At 38.6% G+C, this 20,389-nt stretch overlaps 1 protein-coding gene and 1 long non-coding RNA gene across 9 annotated transcripts in view; one reads left to right on the top strand and one right to left on the bottom strand.

Moving 5' to 3' along the window:
- LOC311266627 overlaps positions 1–20,389 on the bottom strand; it is a 99,346-nt gene that overhangs the window by 19,709 nt on the left and 59,248 nt on the right. For 7 of the 8 annotated variants that reach the window (XR_014623745.1, XR_014623746.1, XR_014623747.1 and 4 more), the window contains 6 exons: positions 20,093–20,200; positions 19,664–19,796; positions 16,995–17,169; positions 6,021–6,163; positions 1,523–1,664; positions 1,199–1,298 (listed from right to left, as the gene is read on the bottom strand). This is a non-coding gene — a long non-coding RNA (uncharacterized lncRNA). The remainder of the gene's footprint in view (positions 1–1,198; positions 1,299–1,522; positions 1,665–6,020; positions 6,164–16,994; positions 17,170–19,663; positions 19,797–20,092; positions 20,201–20,389) is intronic. The other variant, XR_014623748.1, reaches the window with a different exon arrangement.
- LOC311266626 (myosin-7-like) lies at positions 1,478–17,158 on the top strand (the record flags this gene model as incomplete). The annotated part of the gene is made up of 37 exons (XM_084369057.1): positions 1,478–1,678; positions 1,938–2,081; positions 2,223–2,379; positions 2,469–2,496; positions 2,969–3,074; positions 3,181–3,273; positions 3,347–3,410; positions 3,488–3,586; positions 3,696–3,799; positions 4,276–4,414; positions 4,537–4,655; positions 4,773–4,922; positions 5,065–5,235; positions 5,322–5,631; positions 5,765–5,835; positions 5,979–6,184; positions 6,271–6,394; positions 7,046–7,182; positions 7,277–7,532; positions 7,653–7,895; positions 7,983–8,159; positions 10,728–10,873; positions 10,992–11,082; positions 11,184–11,573; positions 11,670–11,796; positions 11,911–12,029; positions 12,114–12,310; positions 12,541–12,724; positions 12,978–13,143; positions 13,228–13,352; positions 13,435–13,743; positions 13,833–14,036; positions 14,187–14,483; positions 15,045–15,149; positions 15,263–15,358; positions 15,793–15,927; positions 17,074–17,158. 37 exons carry the CDS (start codon positions 1,478–1,480, stop codon positions 17,092–17,094), a joined length of 5,811 nt encoding a protein of 1,936 aa, XP_084225183.1. The 3' UTR covers positions 17,095–17,158.

Below are 20,389 nucleotides of genomic sequence, written 5' to 3'. Positions count from 1 at the left end.
TGAGGGAAAGTGGAACGGAGCAAAGTACAGAGATATCCTTAATGAAAACCTGGTCCAGAGCACTCAGGATCTCAGACTGGGCTGAAGGTTCACCTTCCAACAGGACAATGACCCTAAGCACACAGCCCAGACAACGCAGGAGTGGTTTAGGGACTCTGTGAATGTCCTTGAGTGGCCCAGCCAGAGCCCTGACTTGAACCCAATTGAACAACTTTGGAGAAACATGAAAATGGCTGTCCACCGACCGTCCCCATCCAACCTGACAGAGCTTAAGAGGATCTGCAGAGAAGAAATGCAGAAATCCCTAAATCCAGGCGTGCGAAGCTTGTCGCGTCATACGCAAGACAACCCGATTCTGTAATCGCTGCCAAAAGTGCTGAGTGAATTTGCAAGATTCTCTAAAATTCTGTTTCTGCTTTGTCATTATGATGTATTGAGTGTAGATTGATGATTTACATTTACGTTTACTTTTAGGGCATTTAGCAGACGCTTTTGTCCAAAGCGGCTTACAGTAATTCATACATACATTCATACACTGATGGCTGTGGCTGTGTATATATATATATATACACACACACACACACACACACATATAAACACACACCCATATGTTTATACAGTATATATATACTAACAGCTGACATTGTCATTTTGTCATCAATTATTGTCAATCATACAAATAAAAAAATAAGTTGGATTGAGCATATCACTAGATTTACATCTATTTAACTGATAAACCATTTAAATTAGATTTAAATATTTTTTTTAATCAGTATAATTATTGTCCATGTAACAAAGAGACTGTAAGGGATGATGAGAAAGGAATTCCTCCGTGTCTATTTAAAGATTGAGTTGTGGTCCCCTGGCTGCTTGAGGATACCTATGATAAATCACCACACTGCATGGAGCTCCTAATATGGCCTCGTCAGGAGACGCCATCACTGATAAGACTCTGACCCGCTGATTTCTATATTGCTCTCCACCACTCATTAACCCCCTCCCTTCATGTAACCTCAACACAACTCAGACACAATAGCATTCCAGGACCCTGAAACGCTCCTCCATATTTGGCAGAGAGGCTTTGTTTAAAAAGAGAACTCATGGTGAAACCCCCAACTGGTCACCATTCTATCTCAAGGTAAGGTGCAGGAACAATGGCTTACAGATCAACAACTGCCCTTAGATATAACAGCATTACCTGTGTTGCTGTGAGCTGCAGACTTGTCTCATCCATTCTTTCTTTCCTCAGGACCATTACACCTCAGTCTCCTCAGCAGGGATTGGTAAGGTAAGTGCATCTGAAAAATGAAAATGTGTTTGATTTAAAAACATTTTAGGGCAAGGGAAAGGAAAAACAATATATTACCAATGTAATGTGTATGTAATTGCATTCTTTATCCTGCAGTTGCCTTAAGATAAACAGGCAACATAAGCGAATTTCAATTGAGATCCCTTTTTTCTGTAGACAAGGTGAAAAATGGGTGACGCCGCCATGAGAGAGTTTGGGGCAGCAGCCACGTACCTGAGAAAGTCAGACAGGGAGCGTCTGGAAGCCCAGACCCGTCCATTCGACATGAAGAAGGAGTGCTTTGTTCCAGACGCTGACGAGGAGTATGTGAAGGCTTCCGTCGTCAGCCGTGAGGGGGACAAAGTCACTGCTGAGACTGCGAAAGGGAAGGTCAGTGAGCTGGCAGGCACAGCTGCCTTGGATGCAACTGGTTTCCTAACTAAGACACAGTGGTAATGCAAGGGATTATTCAGGTCCATTTGTCCTTTGGTCATACGTTGCAGGGAAAGAAAAAAAAAGCCACAGACTCAGAGGCACGACGAGCCTGTGCTTCTTCTTACAGTACATTCATAGAATAAGCACTTTTAAAGTAGTTAAAATTATGAATGATTAATAATTGTGTATTAATTCTGACTATTTCCATTTTCAGACTGTCACAGTGAAGGACTGTGATGTACACCCTCAGAACCCACCAAAGTTTGATAAAATTGAAGACATGGCGATGTTCACCTTCCTCCATGAGCCCGCTGTGCTGTTTAACCTCAAAGAGCGTTATGCAGCATGGATGATCTATGTGAGTTGGAAGCTTAAAAAAAAACATGATAAGGCAAAAAAATATATACCCTTCATCTATAAACTGCATACTACATGCATATACCAGAGGCTAATACAATGTTTCCTTAAACAGTTTACCTAATCTTTCTCATTATCATAGACCTACTCGGGGCTGTTCTGTGTGACTGTCAACCCCTACAAGTGGCTACCAGTCTACAATCAAGAAGTGGTTGTTGCCTATAGAGGAAAGAAGAGGAGTGAAGCTCCTCCTCATATCTTCTCCATCTCTGACAATGCTTACCAGTACATGCTAACTGGTAATTTACCTTTAATTAACGTATAATCATAGAAATGCAAAGCTGAATTTTGAAAGAATCCTCCAATATCTACTTTTTCTCTCTCCCAGACAGAGAAAATCAGTCAATTCTCATCACGTAAGTTATGTTCATTTGACTTTTTTTATACTTCGACTTGGAATTATATCATGCTGTGAGAACTTCAGAAGATGTTGTTTTTGCTTATATTATATGTTAAGGTCACATTGGACTAAAAGACCTGAGCACGAACAATAACTTTGATCATGGTTTTAATAACAAAAAACAAAATAATTAAACAACAGTAGGTAGATATTCTTTTCTGCAGTTTTAAACACAATTTGATTAAGTTACAAGCAGGAAATTTATACCATCACTACTGTAGTAATTTGCGACTGTTTTTGTAGTTGCAACAGGCCAAACACAGAATAACGAACATTACAAAGGATAAATATTATAGTGAGTAGGACCACAGTCATCGTGGTGGCTATGTAACTTATTTTTTGTTGATTGATCGAAAGCCTGAAAAGGTGTGTGAACTGCATGTTGCCCATTTGTCTACTTATCAAAACAATTAATTTTGTGTCATCAGTGGAGAATCTGGTGCTGGGAAAACTGTCAACACCAAGAGAGTCATCCAGTACTTTGCCAGTATTGCAGCTGCTGGCGGGAAGAAGGACGCAGGCTCTGAGAAAAAGGTTAGAATGCATATAAAATTGCTAAATAGACCCTTTAATGGCACATTGCATCATTTTCTTTAGTGCTTACAAGTTTCCATGAATGTTGCACTCCTGTATATTTTAGGGTACTCTAGAAGATCAAATCATCCAGGCTAACCCAGCTTTAGAGGCCTTTGGTAATGCCAAAACCATCAGGAATGACAACTCCTCTAGATTTGTGAGTATTTGTCTGTAATGAGATAGCCCTTTGTGCCATTTCTATTTTAATGTTTTGTTGTCATACATTTTAGGGCAAATTCATCCGAATTCACTTTGCAGCCAGTGGAAAGCTGGCCTCAGCTGATATCGAGACATGTAAGCAGTCTTTTCTCTAAACTTTTCATCTGCACGCTGATCACCTTTCCACTTACATGATGCAAATGTCTTTACAGATCTGCTGGAAAAGTCCCGTGTCACCTATCAGCTTAAGGCTGAGAGAGATTATCACATCTTCTATCAGATTCTGTCTCAGAAGAAACCTGAGCTGCTTGGTAAATGAAATTAATTGATCTTTGGACCACTAACAACTAGCAGTTGTAATGTTGCTGAATCACTAGCATACAAAATCATTATCAAAAACATTTCTGTTTTGCTTTCCAGAGATGATGCTTATCACCAACAACCCCTACGACTACACCTTCATCTCCCAAGGAGAGACGACAGTAGCCTCCATCAATGATGCTGAAGAGCTGATTGCCACTGATGTGAGTAGGGATACAGAGTGTATTCATATAATAATTTCAATGACAACTTAAAGTAAAATGTGTTAATGTGTGGAAAATTAAAATCCATCTGATTTAAAGATTCTAGATTTAGACCTTGTACAGTTTGCTGAAAAATAAGTGTTAATTAATGCAGTTGTTGAAATAGCCAGATCTATTGCTATTGTTCTAGCTTTCCACATGTTATTTTGTATCTAGCTGTATAGCATTATGAATCTTGATGACATTGATGTCACTTTATATAACCCAGTATTGCTGTGTCCCTAGATGAGAGTGAAAACTATTTGCTTGGATTGGATTAAATGTCTGATGTCAGATGTCATTTATGGTTTGATGTGGAATCCTGGTGGCTCAGAGAGCACATACATCTTATCTCTCAGATCTCTCCTGTTACTCTACTGTGTAGCCTGATATGATACAAAAAGTTGATTACATAATATGATACCCCCCCCATTCAGGATGCCTTTGATGTTCTTGGCTTCACTCAAGAGGAGAAGAACGGCATTTACAAGCTGACTGGTGCCATCATGCATCATGGTAACATGAAGTTTAAGCAGAAGCAGCGAGAGGAGCAAGCAGAGGCAGATGGCACTGAAGGTGAAAGAAACTCTCTGAAGCCCTGGAATATGTTAAATTGGATATAAAACATCAGGATGTAAGGCATTTACCATGATATTAAGCTTTTTTGAGAGATTTCACATGTACATGTATTTTCTCAGATGCTGACAAAGTCGCATATCTGATGGGGCTGAATTCTGCTGACCTCATCAAAGGGCTCTGTCACCCAAGAGTCAAAGTAGGAAATGAGTGGGTCACCAAGGGACAAAATGTCCAGCAGGTAGGATTAGAACTTGAGAGTTGAATTCATTGCAGGGTGTCACTTAAAGTTAAATTGTTGAAGTGGCACAACAAGGGGTATTTACTATAACTTTTACATTTTTATATTTTTCGTTAGGTGTACTATGCTATCGGTGCACTGTCTAAGTCGGTGTATGAGAAGATGTTTCTGTGGATGGTGGTGAGAATCAACCAGTCACTGGACACCAAGCAGCCCCGGCAGTACTTCATCGGTGTGCTGGACATTGCTGGATTTGAGATCTTTGATGTGCGTTTCTTATACTTATGTTTATATAATCTATACATTCTATAGGCAAAGATATTTATTCAGCTCCATTGTTTTCAATAATGCAGGTAAACAAAGTTTTGACTTTGAAAATGACTTTAACTTGTGTTAATTTACATTACAGTTCAACACCTTTGAGCAGCTTTGCATCAACTTCACCAATGAAAAACTGCAACAGTTTTTCAACCACCACATGTTTGTGCTGGAGCAGGAAGAGTACAAGAAAGAGGGCATTGAATGGACTTTTATTGATTTTGGTATGGACTTGCAGGCCTGTATTGACCTGATTGAAAAGGTGAGAGAGTATGTCATATTCTGCCATACATAAAGATTGATTTAAAATGCTATGATTTAAAAAAAAATATATTTTTGTCACCTCAGCCCATGGGTATCATGTCCATCCTTGAGGAGGAGTGCATGTTCCCCAAAGCCTCTGATGCCACCTTCAAAGCTAAGCTCTATGACAACCATCTGGGGAAATCAAATAACTTCCAGAAGCCCAGAATTGTCAAAGGGAAACCAGAGGCCCATTTTGCCCTGATGCACTACGCTGGAACTGTTGATTACAATATCAACAACTGGCTGGTGAAGAACAAGGATCCTCTGAATGAGACTGTTGTAGGACTATACCAGAAGTCTAATCTCAAGCTATTATCTTTCCTTTTTGTAAATTACGCTGGAGCAGAATCAGGTAAGAATAAACTGAATGTACTGCATTAACCTCCACTGAGAATTTCAACATTTTAGAAAATTTGTCATGACACTGAGTTATTTCTTCCTGTGTCTGTAAATGCAATCTAATAAATTATACACTGGTTTATTAGCTGATGGTGGAAAGGGCAAAGGAAGCAAGAAGAAGGGTTCATCCTTCCAAACTGTGTCTGCTTTGCACAGGGTTAGTAAAAACACGTAATTATGTGTGAATCGCTACCTCATAGGGAAACTATAGATTGTGATGTAGACTTAATTTTACATTGATATGCATCATAATAATCACCTAAACTGGGTATTAAACACAGAACTGAATAACCTCCACAGGAGAACCTGAACAAGCTGATGACCAACTTGAGGTCTACTCACCCTCACTTTGTACGCTGCATCATCCCCAATGAGACCAAGACTCCTGGGGCCATGGAGAATCCTCTGGTGATGCACCAGCTGCGCTGTAACGGTGTGCTGGAAGGCATCAGGATCTGCAGGAAGGGCTTCCCCAACAGGATCCTCTATGGAGATTTCAAACAAAGGTACTGTCTCATAAGACACATTTTTAGTCACATTTACAATGTTAAATGTTGTTCTCTAAGATATTGTTTCTTTTTTTATTTTCCAGATATCGAATCCTAAATCCCGCTGCCATCCCCGAGGGCCAATTCATTGACAGTAAGAAAGGAGCTGAGAAACTTCTTGGTTCTCTGGATATTGACCACAACCAGTACAAGTTTGGACACACGAAGGTTAGTAATACAAGAGAAATTTCTAAAGCACATGTATTATGAATTTCAAATCTATATCCAGTATAAAATGGTAAAACAGTAGCACAAGAGTCATCAAGTCAGTAAAGCTAACTGACTTAAGAATAATGCCAGTTATACAGCAATATTTATCATAGATTTGCATAATAATTAGCTAATATTTACCATTATATAAAGTGACTACTTAAACTAGACCAAATAGGCCAGTAGCAACAATTGCACTGAGCAAGGGTACCTGAGGAATTCAACTTTGAATGGATTTTATCATTCCTTTTATGTAGATTGAAGCCAATACCTGCTTTTAATAGTCTTTTCTTTTAAAACTGAATTGCGAAACACCCTGTAAAGTTTCAATATGAGCTTTAGAGATTAATCACTGAGCATCCATCTGACATTCAATAATGATGATGAGATGTTACTGTGATAATGGTTTACAGGTATATTGTCATGAATTAGTGGTACTGTGACAGGTCTAAAAAATGGTGGAGCAGGCACGAGTTTCCATAAGCAATCAGATGTTTAAGGGTGTTTTTACAACCATTAATGCAAAATTAGTTTCCATAATGACTGAGAGAGAGTTTTATGCATCTGGCACTTGGTGGATATTTACAAAGGCCTGCCATGCTCCTAAAGGTGTTCTTTAAGGCTGGTCTTCTTGGACAACTGGAGGAGATGAGGGATGACCGTTTGTCACTCATCATTACTGGAATCCAATCTAGAGCAAGAGGTCTGCTGGCAAGAGTGGAATTCCAGAAGATTGTGGAAAGGAGGTCAGATTAATTTAAAATAAAATAATACCAAGTAAATGATAATGATTGTTTGATATTGTTTTGTGTTAAGTGTTAGTAACAACTTCTCCGACAGAGATGCATTGTTGGTGATCCAGTGGAACATCCGTGCCTTCATGGGGGTCAAGAATTGGCCCTGGATGAAGCTGTTCTTCAAGATAAAACCTCTGTTGAGATCTGCTGAGGCAGAAAAGGAGATGGCCAACATGAAGGAAGAATTCCTGAAGCTTAAAGAGGCTTACGCAAAATCTGAAGCTCGTAGAAAGGAGCTAGAGGAGAAAATGGTCACTCTTCTCCAAGAGAAGAATGACCTGCAGCTCCAAGTCCAGGCTGTAAGTCCAATTCTTCATTTTTTGATGTTATTATTTTACCATACAGTATATGACATAGACATTAATCATGTATATTGCAATATATCATACCTTATCAAATTAATGACCATTTCCATTTAGGAGCAAGATAATCTTGCAGATGCTGAGGAAAGATGTGAGGGGCTGATCAAACACAAAATTCAGATGGAGGCAAAAGCCAAAGAGCTGACAGAAAGACTGGAGGACGAGGAGGAGATGAATGCTGAACTAACTGCTAAGAAGAGGAAGCTGGAGGATGAGTGCTCTGAGTTAAAGAAAGACATTGATGACTTAGAGTTAACTCTGGCTAAAGTGGAGAAAGAGAAGCATGCCACTGAGAATAAGGTACGACAACAACTTAGCTATTTATATATTGCATGTTTCTAACCTTTACACTTAAAGAATTTTTAATACTTATTACTCATTTCACAGGTAAAGAACATGACTGAGGAGATGGCCGCTCTTGATGAAATCATTGCCAAGTTGACCAAGGAAAAGAAGGCCTTACAAGAAGCTCATCAGCAAACACTGGATGATCTGCAGAGTGAAGAAGACAAAGTCAACTCTCTGACCAAGGCCAAGGCGAAGCTGGAGCAGCAAGTGGATGATGTAAGAAATCTTCTACTTGTTGTCTCCACCTTAGTTTAATATGTCTAGTAAGATCATATGTTCCTAGCATATTGGGGAAAATAGTTTGACTTTATGTAATGGTATTGTTAACAGCCATCGCCAGTGCAATCAATAATTTAACAGACTTACTTGCACAGTACAACAATTCAGAGATGATAATACTAGGTGACCTTAATCTCAACTGGTTGACATCTGATTCAGACTGTTTAAAAGAAATGTGTAATAATCTGAATATGACACAGATAATTAATGAGCCAACAAGACCTAACTTGAAGGATCCCTCAAAATCAACTTTAATAGACTTAATTATGTGCAACAGGAGTGAAAAAACAACTGCTTCTGGTGTTTTCAGCCTCAGTATCAGTGACCACTGTCCTTTAGCCTGTGTCAGAAATGCTAGAATGAAAAAAATCTCACTCTAAAATTATTATCAAAAGGAATTTCAAACAGTTCAACCTGGACCTGGCTATGCACCCTTTAAAAAGCTTAGGGTTAAAAACAGATCAAGCCCCTGGTTCTCCACTGAGTTATCATTGATACTGAAGGCAAAAGACAAAGCCTGAGCCCAAGCAAGGTTTACTGGTGAAGCAGCTCATTGGTCAACATTTAGACAACTTAGAAATAAATGCACTTCCGCATTAAGACTAAGATTAAAACTGATTTCTAGTTCCCTTACAAATCCATCTAAATTTTGGAAAGCAGTTAATGTAAATAAAAACAAGTCCTGTGGATCTTTCCCTCCCTCCATCACACTCAATGACCACCTAAGGTCATAAACCCTCAGAAATTTGTGATGCATTTAATGCTCTGCTGCTGCTGAAAACCAGTTCGATTTGGTATATCCTGGAGTTGCTCATAACAGCCACCCATGACATCACTTGTCCTCAAGCCATTCCTCTCTGTTTTCACTGCAGCCTCCTCCACCATTAAAGAGGCTGTTTAGAACATAGACTGCAGGAAATCAACTGGTGAGGATGAAATAGATCCCTATTTCTTAAAACTTTGTGCTCCTTACATTGCAGACCAAATTACACATCTGTTTAATCTCTCAATTTACTCTGGAGTCATACCCATAGTCTGGAAAAGTGCACATATAGTCCCTCTTCATAAGAATGGTGATAAATCAAATCTTAATAAATATCAACCAATTTCCAAATTACCCGGCCTTGCAAAGGTCCTAGAATCTCTAGTCAATAATCGTCTCAAATCATTCCTTTCACATAATGATGTGTTGAGTCAACCAAATATAGCACTACTACTGCAATTACATCAGTTACAAATGACATCATATGTGCTATGGACAAGGGCAAATACTGTGTAGCCCTATTTGTCGACCTAACTAAAGCATTTGATGCAGTTGACCATGCTCTGCTCCTACAAAGACCGAAATATATCAGATTCAAATCCAATTCCCCGAAATGGTTTCAAAACTATCTATCTTACCGATAGCATTGTGTAACCCTCGAAAACTATCAATCTGCTTTTTTACCATTAACAAAGGGGGTTCCACAAGGCTCAATACTGGGTCCTGTCCTGTTCACCATTTATATCAATAACATAACATCCTACATAACAGATTGTAACGCCCCTCTCTACGCAGATGACACAGTTCTGTACTGCACTTCCAACACTCCACACTCAGCAATTAAGATCCTCCAGCGAGCCTTTGACACTTTACAACGGTCACTTCTCAACCTGAAATCACTCCAGATAAGACCAAATAAATGGTATTTTCAAGAGCAAGAAACTTCACAGATGATGGTTTACATATCACCACACGATCAGGACACAATATTGACAGAGTTACAGAGTACAAATATCTAGGCATCTGCTTGGATCAAAAACTCACATTTAAATTTCACATTGATACACTGACAGGTAAATTAAAACAAACATTGGGATACCTATACTGGAACAAAACCAATTTCCCCTTGCCCTGCAGGAAACAGCTTATCCAAGCAGTCTTTTAATCAGTTCTAGATAATGGTGACATCATCTATAGACATGCCTCTGTCTCCACTCTAAAACCACTGGACTCAGTTTATCACTCTGCAATCAGATTCATTACTGGCGACAGCTACTCCACCCATCATTGCACTTATATGAAAAGGTTGGACGGGCACCTTTAGGCACGAGACGAGAAATGCACTGGTTCACTCACTTTTTCATTTATAAAGTCTTGAAAGGCAACACGCCATCATACATCAGCACTTTATTAAATTGGTCTCATAGTAACTTTTCAACATGCACAACGTTCCCCGGATTAACACTTAATTTGGTAAAACTGCTTTCATTTACTCTGCTGCATCATCCTGGATTACTTTACAACAGACATTCAAACTCAACACAATCGTTTCCATGGACCAATTTAAAAATATGATTTCCAGCTAGTCTGCTTTTGAATGTAACTGTTTTTAGCAATATTTGTTTTTGTTGTTGTTTGTCTCTTGTTCCTCTGTGCTCTCGACATCATTAAAAATGAGGGCTTGCCCTCAATGATCCCCTCTTGATTTAAATAAAGGTTAAATAAAAAATAAAATTTCCCAGCTTGAAGGTTCACTGGAGCAAGAGAAGAAGGTGCGTATGGATCTTGAGAGAGCTAAGAGGAAGCTGGAGGGAGACCTGAAATTAACTCAGGAGAGCGTAATGGACCTGGAGAATGACAAGCAACAACTTGAAGAGCATCTGAAAAAGTAAGAACATTATTCTACTATATACCCAATATCTGTCTCTCATACATGACACAGCTGTACAGATACAAGACGAAGAGATGACCAGCTATTCTAATTCTAACTGCTGTTTTCATCACAGGAAAGATTTTGAACTCAGTCAGCTCAACAGTAAAATAGAAGATGAGCAGGCCATAACCATTCAGCTTCAAAAGAAACTGAAAGAGCTCCAGGTAATTGCCATTTAAGTTTAATAATGTTTCAAAAATTGAAACAACAACAACAAAACAAAAACTCCATTGTAAGTGGCAACTAAATAATTCTGCCTTTAAAGGCCCGCATTGAGGAGCTGGAGGAAGAGCTGGAAGCAGAGCGAGCTGCCCGAGCCAAGGTGGAGAAGCAGAGAGCAGACTTGTCCAGAGAACTGGAGGAGATCAGTGAGAGGCTGGAGGAGGCTGGTGGAGCAACAGCTGCTCAGATTGAAATGAACAAGAAGAGGGAGGCTGAGTTCCTGAAACTCCGCAGAGACCTTGAAGAGGCCACTCTGCAGCATGAAGCCACCGCTGCAACACTCAGAAAGAAACAAGCTGACAGTGTTGCTGACCTGGGAGAGCAGATTGACAACCTGCAGAGAGTTAAACAGAAACTGGAGAAGGAGAAGAGTGAGCTCAGACTGGAGCTGGATGATGTTGTCTCCAATATGGAACATATTGTGAAGATAAAGGTTGGCTAAACTGACAAACTATTTCTTTCTAAGTAGTTAGAAGTACACAGATGTCGGTATTTTGGGTAAAATGGGTGTATTTTATTTTAAATCTAGACAAATCTAGAGAAGACATGCAGGACTGTGGAAGATCAGATGAATGAATACAAGACCAAATTTGAAGAGGCTCAACGCTGCATCAATGACTATAATATGCAAAAAGCAAAACTCCAAACGGAAAATGGTATATTTTTTCCTTTAATACAAACTGATAACTACTTCTGTGTGTGATAGCTGAAAGTTTTCATGTATAAAATGTATTTTAAAAAGTAAAAAACACCTTTTGCCTAAATACTAGGTGAGCTCTCAAGGCAGCTGGAGGAGAAAGATTCTCTGGTTTCTCAACTGACAAGAGGAAAACTGTCATACACTCAACAGATTGAAGACCTAAAGCGACAACTGGAAGAGGAGACCAAGGTGAAATTAATTTTCAGTGCACAGTTACAGCACTGGATGGTAAATTTGTAATAAAAACTTATTCATATAATTTTATTTTGACAGGCAAAGAGTGCCCTGGCTCATGCAGTGCAGTCTTCTCGACATGACTGTGACCTGCTCAGGGAGCAGTATGAGGAGGAGCAGGAGGCTAAGGCTGAACTGCAGCGTAGCATGTCCAAGGCCAACTCTGAGGTGGCTCAGTGGAGAACTAAGTACGAAACTGATGCCATCCAGAGAACCGAAGAACTGGAGGAGGCAAAGTAAGATAGTTTGAGGTCCAAATTCATGATTTGATATGTAAAGAGACATTTTACTTCGTCTAGCAGATCAGCTTTTTGTTTGTGTTATGTTCCTACTTAAATGTAAGACGAACAAAAAGTTTGTCTGTTAGATGATCAAGCAGCCGGTCATATTAGTTGAATTTATAATAATTTATAAAGCAAGTACAACTGCAGGGGAATTAAATCATTTAAATGACTACTTTCTAAAGGAAAAAGCTGGCTCAGCGTCTGCAGGAGGCTGAGGAGGCTGTTGAAGCTGTGAATGCTAAATGTTCCTCACTGGAAAAGACCAAACACAGGCTGCAGAATGAGATTGAAGATCTCATGGTGGATGTGGAGAGGTCTAATGCTGCTGCTGCTGCTCTGGACAAGAAGCAAAGAAACTTTGACAAGGTGAAGTACTACATTTTAAGTAGTATTTAAGTAGCAAGGGTTACAGATACACATGGCAGTATAACTCTCCATTACGCAAAATATGTCTATTTAACACCCTGGCTCAGTGTAAACTTTTTATGTTCTCCACCTCAGAGCACTGTTTTCAATAATGGGAGAAACTCATATAAGGACAACTCCCCCAAGCCTGTAGTACTTTTTTCATTCAGCTGGCACATGTACACTTATTGCTGGCCTTTTCTATTCACTACAGGTCCTGTCTGAGTGGAAGCAGAAGTATGAGGAGTCTCAGTGTGAGCTGGAGAGCTCCCAGAAAGAGGCCAGGGCTCTGAGCACTGAGCTCTTCAAACTGAAGAACTCTTATGAGGAGTCTCTGGATCATCTGGAGACAATGAAGAGAGAGAATAAGAACTTACAGGGTAAGGTGTACTGCCAGTTTCTGCAGACACACTTTACAAATTAAATTGTAACCCATCTTAATCACAGTGCTTGACCTTCCACAGAGGAGATTTCTGACCTCACTGAGCAACTTGGTGAGGGTGGAAAGAGCATCCATGAACTGGAGAAATTACGGAAACAATTGGAACAGGAGAAGAATGAGATCCAGTCTGCCCTTGAGGAAGCTGAGGTGCAGGCTTGCTTTGATGAATGAAACATTTTTTAACAAAACTGTCTGCTGTTATCTATAACTGCACCATCCTGTCCACCAGGCCTCCCTGGAGCATGAAGAGGGTAAGATTCTAAGAGCCCAGCTAGAGTTTAATCAAGTTAAAGCTGACATTGAACGCAAACTAGCTGAGAAAGATGAGGAGATGGAGCAGTGCAAGAGGAACCTGCAGAGGACAATTGACACCCTGCAGAGCTCTCTTGAGGCAGAGTGTCGCAGCAGGAATGAGGCCCTGCGTCTGAAGAAGAAGATGGAGGGAGACCTCAATGAGATGGAGATCCAGCTCAGCCAGGCCAACAGGCAGGCAGCTGAGGCCCAGAAACAACTTAAATCTGTTCATGCACATCTGAAGGTAAACTAGAAAAAAATAGCTTTCTTTGTAAGATGTTTCTAATTCAAACTCATTATCAATATAAATATGGTTGTGGTCATCCAATTAAGGATTGCCAAATTCAGCTGGATGAGTCTGTTCGGTCCAATGATGATATGAAGGAAAACATTGCCATTGTTGAGAGACGCAACAACCTGCTTCAGGCTGAACTGGAGGAGCTCAGGACAGCTCTGGAACAAACTGAGAGAGGTCGTAAACTTGCTGAGCAAGAGCTGCTGGATGTCAGTGAGAGAGTGCAGCTACTGCACTCACAGGTGAGACCTAATCATGTATTGCATCCACCACAGATGACTGACTGGTTTTCTTGGACATTACAAAGAACTCAAAAGCATGACTATTTCTACGTGTAGTAACAGTTAAACACATTCTAATTTTCTCAAATCTCACGTTTCAAAAATATGTAGAACACTGGCCTGATAAACCAGAAGAAGAAACTTGAGGCTGATGCTTCCCAGCTTCAGACTGAAGTGGAGGAAGCAGTGCAGGAATGCAGAAATGCTGAGGAAAAGGCCAAGAAGGCCATTACTGATGCTGCCATGATGGCAGAGGAGCTGAAGAAAGAGCAGGACACCAGCGCTCACCTGGAGCGTATGAAGAAGAACATGGAGCAAACCATCAAAGACCTGCAGCACCGCCTGGATGAAGCTGAACAGATCGCCATGAAGGGAGGCAAGAAGCAGGTGCAGAAGCTCGAGGCCAGGGTAAGAGAAATTTTCCAATATACAAATATCACATGTAAAAATGGTGGTGACCAGCATTACTTTTGTATTTTTAAAGCTGCACTTCTTGTACTCCAAAGCAAGCTGATAACCCTGATACATTACTGCCTTATACATTTGTTAAAGGTTATAACAACCTTCTTGTACATCCCGCAGACACCGAACAACATTATTATCCAATCAAAGTTTTATTTCAAAACACCAAACAAATACAGTATGTTCATCAATCCTTGGCTTTTTAAATCTGGTTTGGGCTCCACCAAATCCTGAGCAAAAATAAATGTGTCATTAATTTGCTAGATGATCCAATTTATTCACCAAGTAGTCATTGACTTTGTGTTGATTGCTATAAAACCAAAACAGTGAACAAAAAAGCTCAGCAGAACTGCAGAGTTGATTGATAATTTTCTTGGAGTTTGCCACCTTTCACATCTTACAGTTATTTCAATAAATGTTACAATATATTGAACTGAGTGAGAGGTTTGAGCTTAGCTCATTATGGATTGGTGAATTTCCAAAAAAATGATCTTTTGATGTTTTCAGGTGAGGGAGCTGGAGAATGAGGTGGAGTTGGAGCAGAAGAAGAGCAGTGAAGCAGTAAAAGGAATCCGTAAATATGAGAGACGCATCAAGGAGCTCACATACCAGGTTTATACCAGTATACAGTATACACAGAAATATATAAGTGTCATAAAAATGCAAATTGAAATAACGCTTAATTAAACTTGAGAGTCTCTTTCCTATTCCTCTGATTTATTCAGACTGAGGAAGACCGCAAGAATAGCGTTCGTCTGCAGGATCTGGTTGACAAGCTCCAGCTGAAAGTTAAAGCCTACAAGAGAGCTGCTGAGGAGGCTGTAAGTGTGGGCTAAAAAAGTTGTCTCTGGTCTGTTATGGGTGTACAGCCTTCATTCATAATTTACCTCCCTTTGAAGAATGTTAATTGTGGCTTAAAAGTACTTTTTAATCCGTGATAGTTCATAGTAACAGTTCATAGTATTAACATTATACAGTCATACTTTGTCTATGCTATAATACAACCTTAAATTAGCGGATTTGAGTTTTACCCAGGAAACATGTCAGCCTCCCCTTTGACTTGTTTTAGACCTAGCTGGTAAACTACAAACCACTGTAGAATTTTTTAAATAATGCAAAGAGACTGGTTCTACTGTAGCTCTTTCTGCCCTTTCAATTGCAGACCATGTGGCCTGAAGTCAAATTTCCTTGGTGGGTGGTCTCCTAATGTAAAGTTATATCATATTTTGGTCTGTGTTTTTGTTGAATTCTGTAGGAAGAGCAGGCCAATACTCATCTGTCCAAGTTTCGTAAACTGCAGCATGAGCTGGATGAGGCTGAAGAGCGAGCTGACATAGCTGAGTCTCAGGTCAACAAGCTGCGTGCCAAGAGCCGTGATGTGGGCTCAAAGGTAAGAGGCTCCTTTAGATTTCAACACAACAGTTGATATACACTCCTATTGCCTTTATAAGCATTGCACACTATTTTATAAATCCTCATAATTTTCATAGAATTTCAATGTAATTCATTTTAAGCATGTTTTATTCGTAATGCATAACCAGTAATTACAGAACTGCTCATCATTTTATTGGGAATAAATGAAACAGACCAGTCATTGTATAGATCATTTTATTATAATTTTTTATTTTGTTTTGTTTTTTAAATGGATTTGGTAAGTTGTATTAGAGTAATTTAATAGGTTAGTAGTAATGCAATCTTTTTCACTCAGAAGACACCTTGATAATTTAAGTAAGTTAATCTCCAAAAAAGATTTAAATTTTAATGATTTTTAGTATTTTTATTTTTTGAGTTGGCAGTACTTATGAAAGAAAATGAGGACAGAGAGAGATGGAGAACAACATGCAACAAAGGTCCCCTCCTTGATCAGACTCAAACCAAGAATGGCTCATGATTAATGCTCAACCTCTTGCAATTCAGAGACATCAATAAATGCTGTCAACCAGTCCAATTTAGTTTATCTAAGCAAAATAATATTCATTGTTCCAATTATAAAGACACAAAAAATGCCTTGATTCAGTTTCTTAGATCTTATTAGAGCATTTACTTTGTGTTAGTATATGTACCCGCTTGTGGACAGTTTGTACTGTATTATTAGCCTTTATGCAGTGACTGGAGCATGCTACTGTAATGTTGTGTCTGTATACTGTCTATTTTAAAAGATAAATGATTTCATATGATTTTGAAGAATAGTAGCTATCCTTAAAAGAAAAATAACGCTACATTGTTTGGATTCAACCAATCCTAGAAAAAAATATGAATTTCAAACATTTCAAGTTATTTGTTATAAGCTTATGTACTGTACAGTAAATTAATGCTGATGATAAAATGAAGCTTATTCATGTACAATTACTGTCACTATCATTTACTTGTCCCATCTTGAATGTGAAATGTAAGTGATTTGTAACAAATTAATCATTTGCCACTCAATTCAGTACAAAATGTAGTTTCCATGTATACCTTGTGTGGCACTAGTGGAGTCTTGAAGGTCCTCTGTCACTGATTTGTCTCTCTTCGTCTTTATCATTCTTCATCGCAGAAAGGACTAGAGGAGGAGTGAAACTCACAGACAGCCACCTAAGACCTTTGGGACCCCCTGTGCTGTAGTCCCCTTTGTCTTCAAAGTACTCTAACTCTGTAGAATAAAGCAAAGTGCATTCAAATTAATGTGTAGATAAGTCTTTTTTGGGGGGCAAAGGGGAGACCTGTCATATGTTTATGTCAATATGTTAAATTCAAAAGCTTTCACTTTATTACCAATGAAAAATATCACCCAGTTGACAGATGCATTTATCACCAGTATATCAAATGTATGTCTGATGAAGACATGAGAAGGGTTAGCTAAAACACACACACACACACACACACACACACACACACACACACACACACACACACACACACACACACACACACACACACACACACACACACACACACACGCGCATTTCAACAAAAACTTACTATAATAACAATGTGTGCAGCCAATCAATACCTGACATAGAACTTATTTAACTAGCTTTCTATGGGTCACAAATGGAGAAGGGTTATTAATGTAAGTCTGCCACCTTGTGCTGACTTTCTTTTGTTGCAGGGCTGTTTTTATTTTTTACTGTCAAGACACCCATGAATCTTGATAGTGTCATTACTTGCTAGTTAGATTGTATTATTTTGTAAGTATTTTTCTTTTTTTCCACAGTACATTAACATAAATCCAACATATTAGCATGGATCAATAAAATAAAAAGAACACGTAATTAACACAACAATAACTAAATCATTATAATTAAAATAAATCATTCATAATATTCTACCCATTATTTCTTGTGCAATCAAGTGAGCAAGGTAACATAACCATCTTAATCACTGTGTGGCACATATCCATTATGGAAAACTTTGACCAGTTATTTGTATTATAAAGTGGACAGACATTCTTATGAACCACAATGGATCATAACATAACTTATTATGCAAGAGACCCTGACACCACCAGAGAAATTGCAGAAGGTGAACAAACATTAGCATTTACCCTATACATCAGTGTAGGTTTAATCTAATTATGGGATATATATGTATGTATATATATATATATATATATATATATATATATGTGTGTGTGTGTGTGTGTGTGTGTACACACCTATAAAATGCAATTTTAAAGACACTGCCATTGTGATGCCTTTAAAAACAAACAGTTGATGAATGCAGTCCAAAGTGACTGTCAAAACTGTGGAATAGATTTTAAATGAAAAACATCTTTCCTTTATGGTGTTGTATTAGATACTGCCATTAACAGAAATTATATTTATAGGTTTTTGCCAAATGTTCTGGGGTGTCATGATAGTCTGCGCAACATGAACAGGCCTGAAAGTGTAGTAATAACACAAACACTGCTTTTGCAACTGCAAGTTGTACAGTTCTAAAAATATTTTTAAAGCTTCTGATATTGCCAGTATTATTGTATACCTGTTTTTTAGTCAATTGTCGTTTTCTTGCGTCCATCTTACTTTATTCTGTCTTGTGTCACCGTCACCATACTGACACAAAAAACTCAGATTGTTCATATCCAATTCACGAACAAATGTCAAAAAGGCTTAGAAACAACAAAGTATGACATTTCTGAAAGAAGAGCCTATCTCTGTTTTAAAGGTTTGAAAAATAGCAACTTTTTAGATGTAGCTGTAGTTGATGTCGTGGTAAGTAATATGAAACTAATGTGACTAAAATGTCTTAAGATACTTGGTCTGTGTCATCATCCATTCATTCAATAATTCAATTGGATCTGGCAAATGAAAAATGGGTGAGAATTTCATGTTTTCATCTTTCTTTATCCACCAAAGATTAAAAATTCATTTGAATCGTCTTAAGGACCCCACTATAGTACAGGTGAGACATTCTATCTCTACCTGTGTGTTCGGTTACATATTGGAATATAAGATTAGACACATACTTTAAAGGTGCAAAGAGTGATTCTGAAGAAAGATAGGTAATTGTTTAGTCGCATTCCCAGGTCGTCAAATACTTGGTACTTGGTAGGTTGGGCCGGCTAACCTAATCTATCATATGCCCTTTAATAGTGATACAGCTGAGGAGAGGTTTTGATATAACTCATCGTATTGTTCACCAATATCATTGCTCCAGCCACTTCCAGGTGTTGATAATTCAATATTATTGATAATTAAATTTCAGCAGAATTTTATCAGAATGATGTAATCTTCCCATGTCATTGTTCTACAAAATTCTGTCAGCCAAATTGTTGATTCAGAGCAGTGGAAAATAGTTCACTGATTTCAACAGTAGCTTACTAACCATTTCCCATACTGTATTCATATACATATATCAATTTTGTAAAAAATATACATTTGAATAATGACAAAATAATAAACCATGCTGCCCAGCCGCATTATGTAACATGCAGTACACTTGCGCATGCAATCTTTATAAACTATAAACTGTTTTTTATAGCGAAACAGATGGGATGAATTGAAAAATTAAACAAAATCCAATTCAAAGGAATAAAAGGCTGATTTAAAATGTGGCTTTTAATGAAAATACATGTAATTTAATCAGCATTGTTTCACACTAAATATGCCTGCTAGGTGAATATAGCTGATTTCGGCTTACCCTACCTCATTCTTCCGCAGCAGCAGGAGGGACTGAGGCTTCAGTTGTGCTACTGGCAAAGGGAGCCTGGTGATGGGTGGATATCAACTTGACACTCATCTCACACTGCATGTTGACCTTGATCTCACATGGTCTGTCCTTAAAGGGTTACAGTAATTTACACAGAGATTTTAAGATTATAAATACTTTGCAAAGTGATATTTTTGAAAAAACTACACAAGTTTTATTCTCTTCCTGCTGACCCTTTGAGACTTAAAAACCTTTTATCATTATTACCTTTGTGCTATAGTCTCCTGTGTGTCAACTACTTAAAATTAAGAACTGTGATGTTTAGAAATACTTTAGGATTAACAGACACCACCAACAATAGCATATCAAGGTGACACCATTTGTTCTTTCCATCAAAGATTTTAGCCACCAACAAATGGCCTCACCTTAGAGGAGTCTGGTTACAACTCTGTGCCCATACACCAAAAAGGGGATGAAATCCAGGAAGGGAACTCAAGGCAGATGGCAGAAGATTCCTGCAGCGATTTAGACAGCTGAAAATGAAAATGAGTCCAGCAATGTGAAAGCAAATTCTGATCAACTCACGCAAGGTCCATTGTAAAATTGGTCAGCAATCCTTCTCATTTTACAAACAAAATTTGAAATGATGGCCTCATTTGCTAAGGGATGACAGTGGATAGCTGGCTATTAAAAAAAGGACAAACCCAAATCCATTTTCTTTG

The sequence above is a fragment of the Pagrus pagrus genome (genome assembly GCF_965226575.1).
Source record: "Pagrus pagrus genome assembly, chromosome: 12".
Classification (NCBI taxonomy): domain Eukaryota; kingdom Metazoa; phylum Chordata; class Actinopteri; order Spariformes; family Sparidae; genus Pagrus; species Pagrus pagrus.
This window is presented reverse-complemented; position numbering and strand designations above follow the sequence as displayed.